This window comes from Ailuropoda melanoleuca, chromosome 8 (assembly GCF_002007445.2).
Source record: "Ailuropoda melanoleuca isolate Jingjing chromosome 8, ASM200744v2, whole genome shotgun sequence".
Lineage (NCBI taxonomy): Eukaryota > Metazoa > Chordata > Mammalia > Carnivora > Ursidae > Ailuropoda > Ailuropoda melanoleuca.
This window is the reverse complement of record NC_048225.1, coordinates 82,510,739-82,524,936: the sequence shown is the minus strand read 5'-3', so window position 1 is coordinate 82,524,936 and position 14,198 is coordinate 82,510,739. Positions and strand designations below refer to the sequence as shown.

The following is a 14,198-nucleotide window of genomic DNA, read 5'->3' as shown; positions in this document are numbered from 1 at the left end:
AACTGAAACTGGGACAATTCAAAAGTGAAAGAAAAATATCAAGACTGAAAGTAATAATAATGATCACTTAGGCAAATCACATTTTAAAAAGCATTTCCCTGGAAATACTGGTGCAAATGATTTTAGTTTTCATTCTAAGAAATTAATTTTAAAGTATTTTGAAAGACAAACAGGAATATATAACACTGGGATGCCTGGGTGGCTCAGTCGGTTAAGCGTCTGCCTTCAGCTCAGGTCATGATCCCAGGACCTTGGGATCAAGCCCCACATTGGGCTCCTTGCTCAGCAGGAAGCCTGCTTCTCTCTGTGTGTGCCATTCTTCCTGCTTGTGCTTGCCCTCTCTCTCTCTCTCCCTGACAAATAAATAAATAAAATCTTTAAAAAAAAAAAAAAAAGAGGAATATATAACATTAAAAAAGAAACAAGTCCAAAATGAAGTCACTTGTGCTAAGCCTCCATTCAGCAAACCAACATGTAACATCTTACCTAATTTCAGTTCTGGCATCTCCCAAGAGTGGCATTTTAAGCCAATCAGCTGGACCGTTCCTGATCAGCACTACTGAGGTAATCAACCTGATAGGCTCCCACCCTTCCCCAGGAGAAGATGACCTTGCCCAAAATAATCCTTTGTTTATGACTTCCTTGTCCCTGCCCTTTCTGCCACACACACAAAAAAAAGCCCTCCATTTTGTACAGCTTTTCAGAACTCCTTTCCACTTCCTATATGGGATGCTTCCTGATTCATGAATTGTTGAATAAAGCCAATTAGATCCTCAAATTTACTCAGTTGAATCTTGGTTTTTAACAAGAACATGCTCAATAAATATCTAATGAATTGGATACCAAAAAGACATATGTTCTCCAGTACATAGTATAGGTATATACTCACCTTTGGGGTTTTAATTTTCTTAGGAGGCAGTAAGTTTTCAGGACAAGGACCAGCATTGGCTGCATAGGTCAGAGAAAGAAGAACTTCCTCAGGGATGAACTCATTCTGAAGAGATGAAGGAAGGGGTTTTGAATGATCCGCCATATTTTTTTTCTCCTTCAGTTCAGGAAGTCCTAAGAAAGTAACGGGAAAGAAAAACTTGCTGCAGTTTATAGTTAGTTGGAGATTCCCAGGCTGCCTCATCAATACCACTTGTATGTTTCTAACATACTGCAAATACTGCCTCTGGTTGCCAAAAATAGTAACATTAAACACTGAACATCATCTAGTCAAGGGAAAAAAGCTCATATTGCCTGCCCTCCTCATACTTACATCACACACAGTTTGAAACACTGAGGCACAAAGATGTACCTCCATTATTCCAAATTCAAAGTTGAAAATTAAACTCACATCACCTGCTCAATTAAGTGGAACAGCCTTAAAATGAGAAAGTCTATTTTCCCTTTGATGAGCAAAGGACAAAAGAAATCTCCCCTCAAAACTGTCAAATTATTTAGTAATTATTTCTATATTAATTCAAAGGTGAGAATAATTGCATTAATTGGGGCATATTTAGACTAGAAGGGATCTGATTTGGGTTTAAGAGTAAAAGCAGAATTTGGATTGTTGGAAATGAAAAGAGCAGAATAATCTGAGCAAACTGGCAGAGTAAGAACTGTACCAAGTGTGTTCTATTCAGCCTGAGTAGGGCAAGGGAGTTGTAAAGATAGGGAATGGGGACAAATAGGAAAAGGCCTCTTGTGAAGTCAGTCAAGGAGAGTGGGGTCGTTGTTCTTACAGAACTTTCCACTAATCTACACCCCTCACAAAGTATGGCTTATGTTGATGATGTATATTTGGAATGTTGGTGAGGTCCAGAGACCACGACGGCCAAGAAAGAATTCCTGAGAGGTCTTTGGTGCAATAAAGGTGATTTTACTGAAGCACAGGGACAGGACCCAGGGGCAGAAAGAGCTTCTGTACTACAGTTGTGAGGAAAGGCTGATTATATACTTGGGAGTTGTGGGAGGTAAGGAAAATGGGAGGTTTTCAAAAGGATTTTGATATGCTAAAGATTTATAGGATACTGTAGGCCTGGCTATTGCCAAATTAAGGTTGTTTTACTTCTAGTAAGGCATTAACGTTAAGACAGTTTTGGGACTTTTTTGGAGGAATGTTATACTCTATTACAACTCCCTGTCAATAAGCAGCAGGTTGTAAAGGAACTTAACTTGGTTTACATTTCCTTCTGCCTCTGTTTCCCACATGACTCATGGAAGAGAGGGTGATGTTAGGGCTCCAGAAAATTCAATTATGGGCCTCTGAAAGTTAGGCTGTTGATAAGAATGCTTTTTCCTTGTAAATCACTAAGACATTGGAGACTCATGTCTTGCGGGACTGTGATCTCTATTAGTTAACCATTTGTTTTTCCCTTCCCTTAGCTTTAGGGCAGCCAGCAGTACCTGAGGAATGTCACACACATCCCACCTAGGAGTGGGGCTGGGAGAGGTGCAGGGTGTCAGCTCGTGCTTTGCCCTCAGCTTGCCTTCTGCTCCCTCATCATTAATTTCTATGAGGTATCATGCCTTCCTTGTTCACCAGCAAAACTTCTAAAGTTCACATTGTTTGAAATGGAGTTGGAATATCTCAAGAAATAGGAAGAAGAAATAAAAAAAAAAAAAAAAGCTGGGGGGGATTTTAGCACAATCTCCCCTAAAAAGAAAACAAGATGAAGGTGTTGGAGGGAGTTCTGGCATGATGGGAGTAGGGCTGAGGCCAGCTGATTCTTAGTCTAGTGGAGATCTGCATTTATCTCTATATGAATGAAAATCTTAAGGAATTATTGTCATTTAGAATAATTATTAAAACCTGATACAAACTGGTTCCTTAAAGTCAGAGCCCAGGTACCAAAAAGTAGTTTCATGCAACTATTGGAACTAAAACAGGGTGTATTTAAAACAACATAAAACTAGGGGTGCCTGGGTGCCTCTTCCCGTTGAGCACATGACTCTTGATTTCCACTCAGGTCATGATCTCAGGGTGGTGAGATCCAGCCCTCGGTTGCCCTGTGCACTTAGCAGGGTGTTATGCTTGGGTATTCTCCCTCTCCTTCTGCCGCTCCCACTTTTTCTCTCTAAAATAAATAAATAAATATTTTAAAAGAAGTTTTAGGGGCGCCTGGGTGGCACAGCGGTTAAGCGTCTGCCTTCGGCTCAGGGCGTGATCCCGGCGTTATGGGATCGAGTCCCACATCAGGCTCCTCTGCTGTGAGCCTGCTTCTTCCTCTCCCACTCCCTCTGTTTGTGTTCCCTCTGTCGCTGGCTGTCTCTATCTCTGTCAAATAAATAAATAAAATCTTAAAAAAAAAAAAAAGAAGTTTTAAAACAATAGAAAACATCGTCATTTGAAAAAAAAAAATTAGTCTTTAGGCGGAGTAGTGAGACAGGACTCTGACTCAAAAGTACTATAAAAGGAATGGCTTTTGATTTTACTGAAACAATATTAGAAAAATGAAACTAAGGTATCCTGAAGTCTCAGACTCAGGGCAACGGGGAAGGGGCTTTGAGTTCCGTACGGCCACGATTACTTCTGTCTGTGGGATCCTTGAAGCACTGTACCTGTCTCCTCCTTGGATGCAGAGACTTTTAATTTTTTGCCCTCAAGTGTTGACAAGGAGGTTAGCAGTGTGGAGGGCGTTTTCGGAAGAGACATGATAGTCAATGCCTCCTACCACTGTCTTCAGTAATTTGAAATACCGCTCCCGCAAGCTAACTTAGAAACCAATCAGCGGGTGCTGGGATTCAGCAGTGCTGCCCCACTGTCCTGCAGGCAAAAAAGAGAGAGACGCATTGAGTGGTTATGCTAAGGGCATACTTTATAATTCATCAAGCGTGGGTTTTCCTTCTTTGGGGGGCCTTCTGTGTTCTCTCAGGTCCCCTGAGACTGAGAATCCTGAGGCGGGGGCGGGGTCGGGGTCGGGGTCCCGGCCGAGAAGCCCACGCTTGGCCCACCCACCGAGCGCCGGCCCCACGCGGGGGGCGCCCGTCGCTCTGGGCGGGGAGCTCGGGTCCGCGGCCTCCCACACACACCAGCTCCCTGGGCTCCGGGTAGGGCAGAGTCCTCGCCGTGTCCGCCTCAGAACTAATGGGGAAGAGACACAACCGGTACCGGCAAATTGTGTTTCCCGCCAGCCATCGGGTCGCCTGGCCCTTTTCCGGAGCGCCTGCGTGTCGTCCTGGAAACCCAGGCCCCCGAGCGTTGGCGACCCTCACTAGGGGCTGTCTTCGGCGGTGCCGGCGGAGCAGGGGAACAGCTAAGAATCCCAACACACGGGTTCGCGGTGTTTTTCACCACAGCATAGGCTCAGCAGCAATAGAGAACAAACATTATTTAATCGGGCCGTTCTCATGGACTGCGCTAGTGGCCGGATCCCGAGCTTCCGCCCGCAGGTCGCCAGTGCGCAGGTGCCAGCGGGGGCCCGGTCGCTATCCCTCCTCCCCCGGGACGACCTTCGCGGCTCCCGACGGAAGTCGCCCGCCGCCAGATTGGAGCCAGCATCCCGTAAGAGATTTGTTTTCCCATCACATTCTCCCACCTTTTTGTTGTTTTCCTATTTTTCTAAAAGCCAAATCCAAGGCGAAATTAGGTAACCAAAAGCTCTGGGTTCCCATCTGTTGATGCTTCCTTGCGTATGCTGCCCCTGTCCTTGACCTCTCGGTTAAGTCTTCCTTGGGCACTTACGCACCACCCCCACCCCCCTCCCCCCCAGCACATTCAAGGCATTAACTTAGGTCAAGGCTTTTTTTTGGCTGGAGGCATGGAAGGAGATTGCGCTTTGGGCGGAGCAAACCCAAGTAAAATTGTTGGGGCTTCCTAAAAACCTGTTCTCAGGAAAGAATGGGATAAACGCATTGGCGTGGAGGAGCTGAAATCCCGCCCCTTACCGCCACCGGGGATCATTTTCCGTTAATATGGAGCCTTGGGGCGCCTGGGTGGCTCAGTCGGTTAAGCGTCTGCCTTGGGCTCAGGTCATGATCTCAGGGTCCCGGGATCCAGCCCCACACTGGGATCCCTGCTCAGGGAGACCGTGCTTCTCCCTCTCCCGCCTGCTCATGCTCACTCTCTTGCTCTTAAATAAAATACACTTCCGTAGAGTCCTCGCAATTTTATGAATTCCCTAATACCGCTACCTTAAAAAAAAAAAAAAAAAGGTGGAGCCTTAATGCCAAAATAGTACGAGTGGAAGCCCAGTGTCTACATGACTCTAGTCTAGCAAATATAAATTTTAGAAGGGACAGTAACTTGTTCAAGCGTCCTATTCCTCAGTACCAAGCACAGTGCCTGGACCAAACTACCTGGTGTTTGAGAATCAACTGGACAGTTCTGCTCCTGTGCTGATGGATTTGGTCTCTGGTTTCTGGCTTTCAGGATAATAGCAACGAAAAAATATGAGCAAAGGTTTGAAAATAAAAACAACACAATCTTGGGTGCCTGGGTGGCTCACTCAGTTAAGCATCCGGCTCTTGGTTTCCACTCCAGCCACAATCTCACGGGTGGTGGGATGGAGCCCCGAGTGAGCTCTGCAATGGGGTGGGGGTCCTGCTTGCAGATTCTCTCCCTCTGTCCCTCCCCTCCCCCTCACGCTCTCTTTAAAATAAATAAATCTTTAAAACACACATGCACACATTATCTGTGGCCCATTGTAATTCTCCTAATCAAACACCTTGAGTGAGCGTTTTAGCCTTTAGCCCTGTCCCGTCACTCTAATTTTTCTCTATATTTTCGAAGAATCAACAGAGACACACAACACTCACATAGCACACATGTAGTCCCCTCTAAGGACTGGCAATGATCAAACAGGTTAAGGGCAAAAGCAATGCACAAGCAGGTGGAAGGTAACTTTCCTCCAGTTTATTTGCCTTCTGCCTCCTCACTGGTGGTGTGACTCTACATTCTAGTTTGGAACCATAGCTGGAAGACTGAACTTCAGAGATCCGAAATTTCCAGCGTTTAGCTTACAGTTTATCAAGCCTTTGGATATTACAAGAACAGGATAACTCATCTTTCATATCCATAACAGTTTAAAAAGAATAGATCTAGGTAGGGGGCCAACAGACAAGTGAACAGATTGAAGAGACACACAAAGTAAAATCTATAGAATCTGATAAGTGATTGGATCTGTGGTATGAAGAATAAGACATTAAAGGTTACTTCCCATTTTCTATCTTGTGCAATGGTGTGATCATACAGTTTCCCAAGCAAAGACCTGCGTTAAAGTTGTAGAAGTATATGAAGTAAATGCACAAAACAGATGAGCACTTAAGAATATTACAATAAGACTGTAGCTCTTGAAAAATACAGTTGCCACTCTGGGGAAACTCCTCTTTTAATTTTGATTGATAGCAAGGGAACCCTAAAGTGAAGAGAGGTAAAGTATTATTGAGGTCTTTGATGGAAAATACCACAGCACAATCCAAATGAGCAGGTAGTAATTTTCCTCTTGTTGGCATTGACTGACTTCTGTGGCAGCTTAACAACACACCCAACTCAGCAGTAGGGTCCTCCGGCTTCAAGTGGACAGTATCTCAGAAGAGACTGGGTCAGTGTGATCACCAAACATGCCCTGAGCTAGGAAAAAACTAAACAGTCGGAGTGCATTTGCACCAATCATTTTAGCAATTCAGGTTTTTGTTTTTCGTTTTGAGAACATGTTGGGGGGGGGGGGGAGGGGCAGAGGAAGAGAATCTTAAGCAGAATCCATGCTCAGCGTACATAGGGCTCAACCTCACGGCCGTGAGCCAAAACCAAATCTGGATGCCCGACTGACTGACCCATGCACCCCTTACCAATTCAGTTTCTAAGGGTGTGGGCAGGGATTACACACTCATTTGTGGGCACTTACAAACAGCACGCATAGCTTCCTGAAGGAGTCTGACCGGGAAATAGGCCAGCATTTATACTTAGCGTAGCTAAAGATTGAAGGTATCATAAAGTGTTGTGAAAGAGACACTGAGAAAGAAATGTAGGCACTGCCCAGCCAAGCGCCTCTCAGGGGAAGAGTAACTTCTAGTGTTGCTTCCAAAGGACGACATTCCTAAAACTGAAATGGTGCCTCAGCTTGTCTTAGTTATGGCATTATTCAGTTAAGTGTCCTCCTCCGATTCCACACGGGTGTGCCTACAGGAAGAAATACGCTTGGGTTTTGTTCACAAGCGTTATCTTCAGTACACAGCATAGCACCTAGAACGTGGTGTTGATGCAGTCTAGAAGACATGCATCTTTCTCATCATGCCATAAACTGGGCTTCCACAGAGCAAATTCAGTCAGCAATCGTGCCAACCTGATTGATTTCTCATGGTATATTTACCAACCTGTGTGATTTCTCATGGTTTATTTACAAACTCGTATTCTAGTTTTATTACCAGATTCATGAACTTTGTTCATTGGAGTCCAAATGCAAGCTGAGCCTAAAAGGTTAGGACCCTCGACTTCAATAAATTCATCAAGGAAAACTGCCACACCATGGTTTTGCCCCTGGTGCCAAAGAATACTCACTTGGTCCAAGAAACAGGAAGGGGCCCATCTAATTTCTGAAGCGACTTCCCCCTTCCCAGTCCTCTGGCCCTGCAGAGGCAGGTGGCTAGAGCCAGAGCATGGAAGATGAGACTTCCTGGCTGTTAGTATGATGACGCTTCTACGGAAAGAATGTTGTGATGTCAAATCCTACTCAGAATTGGTTCCTAAGCAATGAATCTTGCTTCAAAATCAGTTTCCCCGAGTCTTGTCTGAAAAGGCACACTTCTCAACCAACAGATTTTCCACCTCTCATTAGAAAACTAAGTCCATTTCTACCCATTTAGGGACAGAGGTGGGTACATTTTTAGAAACAGCCATTCACAAGTTTTGAGGCCAACTGTAAAAGGAGTTGAGCAACAAATAATGCCACAATAAAGAGAGGAGGCTCAAGTGTCAGTGTCAGAACTAGCCCTATCATTTATTTATTTGTAGTCTTTAACATGGCTCCCCCCTCCATCATTCTGGGTAAGAAAGTTCTTATCTGCCTTCTCTTTGGCTGTATTCAGAACATGAAGCTGCCTGACATTAAGATGAAAACTATCTGGGGCGCCTGAATGGCTGTCGGTTAAGCGTCTGCCTTCAGCTCAGGTCACGATGCCAGGATCCGGGGGATCGAGTCCTGCATCTCCCGCATAGGGCTCCCTGCTTCAGTGGGGAGTCTGCTTCTCCTTCTGCCCCTCACCCCACTTGTGCTCTCGCGTGCTCACTTTCTCACAAAATCTTTTAAAAATTAAAAATGAAAAACATGTATAATTATGAAATATGTAGATATTGAACAAACTTGATTACTTTTAAAAACAACAGAGACTAGGTTATTTCCAAATATATTTATTTACCACATTCTTCATATATGCAGTATTTTGCCATTTTGTATGTAGATTTTACGTTAAGGCCAAGACAATGCATACTGAACAAAGTGACAGTACCAGTGATTAGACAAGCAGGGCAGGGCAGGGCAGGGGGAGGGAGGGATTCCTGAACAGAAATTCAGGAGAAGAGCAAACACTACTGAATTAGAAAAGACATCTTTAATTATAGAAAAACCTTTAAAACCACCTCAGATGTCCATGACCCTTGCACTCAGAACACGATGGATTTAAAGCGCAAGCTGGACAAGCGTAGGGAAGGAAGTCGCTGCACCGGCCCACACGGCAGAGCCGTGGCTGGAGCTGGAACACTCCGCTCACCCGAGAATTGGCACATTTGCACACGGGAGTTCAAACTGCAGCCCTAACCGACTGCATGCACAAACTGCCTCATGTCTCAGAGTTCGTTACAACCATGACAAAGCACACCTACCACTTCATTAAAACGAACGAACCCCACAGCACAGGGGACTATCTGCTAGCTTAAAGGTTAGCACTCCCTCGGGAAGGGCATATCGACACTAGAAATAAGGAAGAAAGCATTTAGAAAAAAAGGAATACAGAAGAGGCAGTTTTAGTTTTAACTATATCACTTCTGAGATTAACCCTTTTTCTCAAGTCCAAACTAGCTATTAAAAAGTCTTTATGCTTTACAGGAAAAAAAGTGGGGACTTTATTAAAAGGACTCTGTAGATTATATAGCTTGTACAGCTTTCCAGTTTTATCATTATGATGTTTAAGCAGGGCATTAAATTTAGGGTGAGAAAGAGCATGGGCAGACCAAGCAAGCACCATTCTCCCCGTTTCAACCAGAGTTGAAGCCGTGTTTCACCTCCTTTATGAACTGGGTTCCAAAATTCTATTACCTGATAGAAACCTTAGTGATGTTAGAAACTACTCAAATGCTTATATAAGCTTTACTGATAATACTCATTTTATTCCTCAGAACCTGTATGTCCCAATTTCTTCAATTTCTGAGCCATAACATAAAGCCTAGAGATAAGATACGTAAAATGGTGCTCAAGACAGATCTTTCTCTCATAGTATATATGCACACATATATAAACCATATTATAAAAACTACATTAAGTCACATAAAATTTGCACAAGGTTAGTAAGCAAGTCCATTTACACGTTATTAACAAAGTGTAAACTATATTCCATTAAGAATTTTGCCTTCCAAGACTGTAAGCATTCTTTACAGTGGCAAAAGTAAGGCCTCATTAGTTTCCTTCCTCTCCATAAATTCTAAAATTTAACTATAACTATACACACAAGTTCTAACACAACTTAAATACCCAGGTAAAAGCAGACAGGCTTTTCTTTTTAGAAGCTTACTTACCCTTCTGCTAAACAGATAAATATGGAAGTAATTTTGGAGGTGGAAACATGAGTGCCTTTAATAACCCTGTTAAATTCTTGTCGGTTCCGTTATGGGAGTGCTTATTGTATCACAGTCAAGGCGACGACAGGGATTCACATCATCCCAAGTCTATTTAAAAGCACGTATTCTCAGGAGCGTGCAGCATTTGAAACATTCACATTTTTAAGATTCCAACGAGATAGTAAGGATTCAGGTTTAGAATTTATAGAAGGATACTGAGGGCCTTTTTCTGCCAGAGCTAGTGTTTTGCAACAACCCTATGAGGTAGTTATTGCCCCCATTTTACAGATGAGGAAAACTGTGGCTATGATAAACGAGGCAACTGTGCCCACTTGTCACAATGCCAGTAAGGATGGGGCTATCTTAAACATCTGTGCATGCCTTTTTGCTGCACCAATGGTTTTCCGACAGGGTATTTGGGGGTAGGAGACAATGGGTGTCCCAAACAGACTCCAGCCCTGCATCCCAGTCTCAACCAGAAGCAGCTATATTTTATCGGTTTTGCATGCTGGGCTTAAGTGTAACAATTTTTTTTTATGGTTTCATAACCCAAACATACTCCATCAGGCCACCCAGTTACTAACTACAGTTGTGTTAGTTTACCTTCATTATTTTTCCCCATACAAAATAATGAACTTTACTCAAAATTACTCATGACCACACAAAACAAACCTCTTTTTGCATAAAAGACCTCAACAATTCATAAATTACATCGTATTAAGCTACATAACCCACATGACCAACCTTTTAAATACATAATGTTCTGTTAGGCTTTCTATAAAGACTTCAGGATTCCATTTCTCAGTCCAAGTATAATTTTAAAGTTCAACGAGATCTGCCTACACTAAAGCAATGACTTGTACAACATAATCTGTGTTTGCAATTACAGAATATTTATACATTGTACCTTCTTCACCTGCCACTGTCACCCACACTTACCCTACAACTAAAAGGAAAAAGCATTTCCCCCACTCCTCATGCTTTCAAGAGCAAAAAAGTAGTTACTGAAAGGTTAAAAGCAGCCTGAATTTTCTAATTAAATTCCAACGTAAAGCAAGCACAACTTCACTTAGGCAACTGCAGATTAATCGACCAAAAACGAACAACTCTATTTTCCTCCACTATCCAGGACTGAGAATGACAGCATCTAACAGATCCAAACAAAGTTTGAGATGTAATTGTTGTCTTAGAGAAAAGACCCACAATAATGGCTACTATCAGTAATACTTCTTACATGAAAGAAGTTTTAAACTCTTCCCTTTTCAGAAGGAAAAAAAGTATCATCCTGTAACTAATTTTCACCCGTATTAGCAAAAGAGGAAAAATCAAAAAATCTTCCTGAAACACATGAGGAGTTTTAATTTATTTAAGAGTGAGGGGTAGTAGTTTAAATAAAAAGACTTTTGCTAAGAGCGGCTAGCAGTAAGACCATGGCTATCAAACTAGTTTCTGTCATAGAAAGCAGCTACTCCTTTAAGCATCTGTGAAAACTTCTTAGGGGAGTCTTCTAAAGAGTCCTTAGTTTTAAAATTTTTTTGTTGTCGCCTCAAGGCCTTGGGCAGGGGAAGAAAAACATAATAAAGGAAGATGAGAGCTAAAAACAAACAAAAAACCAGCCTTCATCAATCCAACAAATACAATATTCAGAATCAATACAGAGCAATAAAATCAATGAGCAATGAGAGTATAACATTTACAGCACTTAACAGAAATACAGATCTCAGAGTTCCATTCTCTCCCTTCAGTCGATGACTTATTCACGAACAAGCCTTAGACCAATCTGGTTTTCTTAACTCTTTCATTATATTTAAAATGTAGTCATAAATTCAAGCGATTGATGCCATTTTAATTTTTAATAAAAATGCCAGCGATTACAAGGTGTACTGAAGCAGTCTTGTTTGGAGGTTATGGCTCCATCACAATTACAACACCACCATACAGACAATTACTGCTTGGAACATGTGAACTGCTTCTTAAGAAATAACCTCCTGTCACATGCACTTTCGTCTGTAAAAGTTGGATTTGATATTTGAAAACTTCCTAAACTCATCTAGATCAAAGATACTGAAAGAAAACAGGTAATGTGGCTGGGTACTTGTGGTACAAATTAAACTGTGACTACTAAGAAACTCTACTCTCCTTCTTGTGACACTCAAACTGACTTTAAAACAATTCCAAAAAGATGTCCCAAAATTTTTTAGCTCAAAGCAGGGCTGTTAGAATACCAACATAGCTTCTCAAGTTAGCTACTGCAAATAAAAATCACCTTTTGGGTAATTCTTAAAGTCTCACTTCTTTGAGTGGAAAATTCAACTCCATGGTCTCTGATATCCCATTCAATGCTCAGTCTTTACAAACATAATCATGCCTCATACACACAAACAAAATTAATTCCTGCACACCACACTGTATTAGCAATGGGCATCTTATAACGTGGAAACATCACATAATAGAGTACATTTTCTTGAAAATGATCACATATTAATTTGTTTCACCTAAAGTATACTACCATGAAAAGTGTAATAATTGAGCAGTGCAGAAGCCAGCTTCTGGATCTTTAAAAAATCACTTTAATATTAATGGAGGTGATTAATACTTCTATGTTACAGACTTACTAGTCTGCAAACTACTTCAAGTCCGTATTTATTAAGCAATAAGTATACCAAAGGGTACTTCTAAATAACTTCCCAAAAGTTATTTCCTTAAAGTTTAAACAATAAAGAGTTCTCTTCCACATTAAGTTGCACAATAAAATAATTTAAACATGATTGACTCAGCAAATCTTTTTTAAAAATTACTTTGGAAGTTGTAAAAGGAAATGTCTTTTCTTTGTCCTGTGCCACTTCTTTCTTTTTCCCTTCCTACTTCTTTCTGTTCCCTCATTATGTAAGATTTCGGATGTAAATTCAAGAATTCAAGGTGAAAGGTATAATTTTGCTTCACAGAAATCATGACCTACACTTTACAGAGAAAACAAGGTAAAAATTGGGTAGAACTGAACTTTTTCCAAAAAAAAAAATACAATTAGGATGTATAACGAGATTATCTTTGGAAACCACAAATTTTCGCAAAAAAAATTTAGCAAAATGTTCCACATTTTCTTTTCTTTCCCAAGTATATAGTTAATTAGCATACATTCCAACAGTGTGCCTGAAAAAAATTTCTAAGCCTGAAATATTTAAATGATTTCTTCATAAGTGTTTTGGCTAAGTCAGTGGCCAAGGAAACACGGTGTTTAGTCACGATGTTTAGATGGGAGTCAAAAAACAAAAACCCAGCAAAAATCTGTCATTATGTCAGCTCTAAGTCTCCCTTCTCCCAAAAAGGTTAAAAAAAAAAAAAAAGTACTGCTTTAAGCGCACAAGATTCCAATAAACTTGCAACTTCTCAGCTGACCTAGGAATGGAGCAAGCCATCTGTAAAGCGTGGAGTGATCCAAATACCACAGATAACTTCAGTAACAGCTGGAAACAGATGCTGGCCCCAAATCAGGCAGAATACCCATCTTCAGTGTCAAGGAATGAAACAAAATCCAAGCTTCTAAAACACGTAACGACAAGTCCAGGAACGTGGCCGGATATAATCCAGAAATGTAGGCTTCAATGGGGAAAGAAAAATGGAAGAGTACTTTATTTGCACGCACTTGTGCATGAGGTGTCAGGGTAGAGAGTGGGTACTAATTTCATACACTGCACACCTCAACAATGCCTCCCAGTACCCTTGAAGCTATAAGCAGCTTGCTAATTCGTAAGATGTTCATTATTTTTACCTACAACACAGATTATAGTGATTTAGAAGTTTTACACAAAGCTTTCAAAGTCCAGTAAACTCTCTACAATTACATGGACTTCTGACCAAATTCCAAACAGGCACTACCTCTCTTCTGGATCTTGCATTTTATTTTAGCACAGACCTACTGTTAGTGGCCTACCATCTAAACTGTGGTAGGGTAAGGATGATAAAATATATACACAAATTACTATAATACAAGGTTTAGAATTACTAAATTATCTAAATGAGAACAGATGAAGCACTATGTAAGTTCAGCAATAGGAAAAGACTGGAGCAAGAACTGGAAAAAGCTGGACGATGCTGCCTCCAAAGTGGATTTTGAGAAAACAAAATCTGACAGGTGGAATCAGAGTGCAGAGAGCACCATAACCAGAGAGACCAAAGAAGCTTGTTCAGATGCACAAAGGGGACAAAGAGGAAATAAGGAGGGGGCATTAGGGCAGCATAAGAAAAACAGGATAGACAGTAGGAGAAGCTTTGGGAGAGAAACATTAATTCAGTTATAGGTACCTGTAAGAGATATACTAGGAAGGCACCCCCTAAATATTTGGGAGTTATCCGTATACAACTAAAAGGGAAATTTTTTAAATGAGACTTAACAACCACAACAACAAAGATCAAGAGAAATGAGATCTTAGGTATATGAGTGCAG

At 41.5% G+C, this 14,198-nt stretch overlaps 2 protein-coding genes across 5 annotated transcripts in view; both read right to left on the bottom strand.

Moving 5' to 3' along the window:
- Nucleotides 1-6,006, bottom strand: part of AXDND1 (axonemal dynein light chain domain containing 1) — an 89,940-nt gene extending 83,934 nt beyond the window's left edge. Inside the window, exons 1-3 of one of the 3 annotated variants that reach the window (XM_034666782.1) lie at nucleotides 4,018-6,006; nucleotides 3,547-3,751; nucleotides 890-1,062 (exon numbers count right to left, since the gene is read on the bottom strand). In XM_034666782.1, coding sequence (XP_034522673.1) covers nucleotides 890-1,062; nucleotides 3,547-3,640 — 267 coding nt within the window. In that variant the 5' untranslated portion in view covers nucleotides 3,641-3,751; nucleotides 4,018-6,006. Of the gene's footprint in view, nucleotides 1-889; nucleotides 1,063-2,391; nucleotides 2,552-3,546; nucleotides 3,752-4,017 lie in introns of those variants that run through there. The other 2 variants (XM_011220956.3, XM_034666783.1) reach the window with 2 other exon arrangements.
- Nucleotides 6,007-8,316: 2,310 nt separating this feature from the next.
- Nucleotides 8,317-14,198, bottom strand: part of SOAT1 (sterol O-acyltransferase 1) — a 75,176-nt gene continuing 69,294 nt past the window's right edge. For both annotated transcript variants that reach the window (XM_034666780.1, XM_011220954.3), the window contains one exon: nucleotides 8,317-13,351. In XM_034666780.1, the coding sequence (XP_034522671.1) occupies nucleotides 13,295-13,351 (57 nt within the window). In that variant the 3' untranslated portion in view covers nucleotides 8,317-13,294. The remainder of the gene's footprint in view (nucleotides 13,352-14,198) is intronic.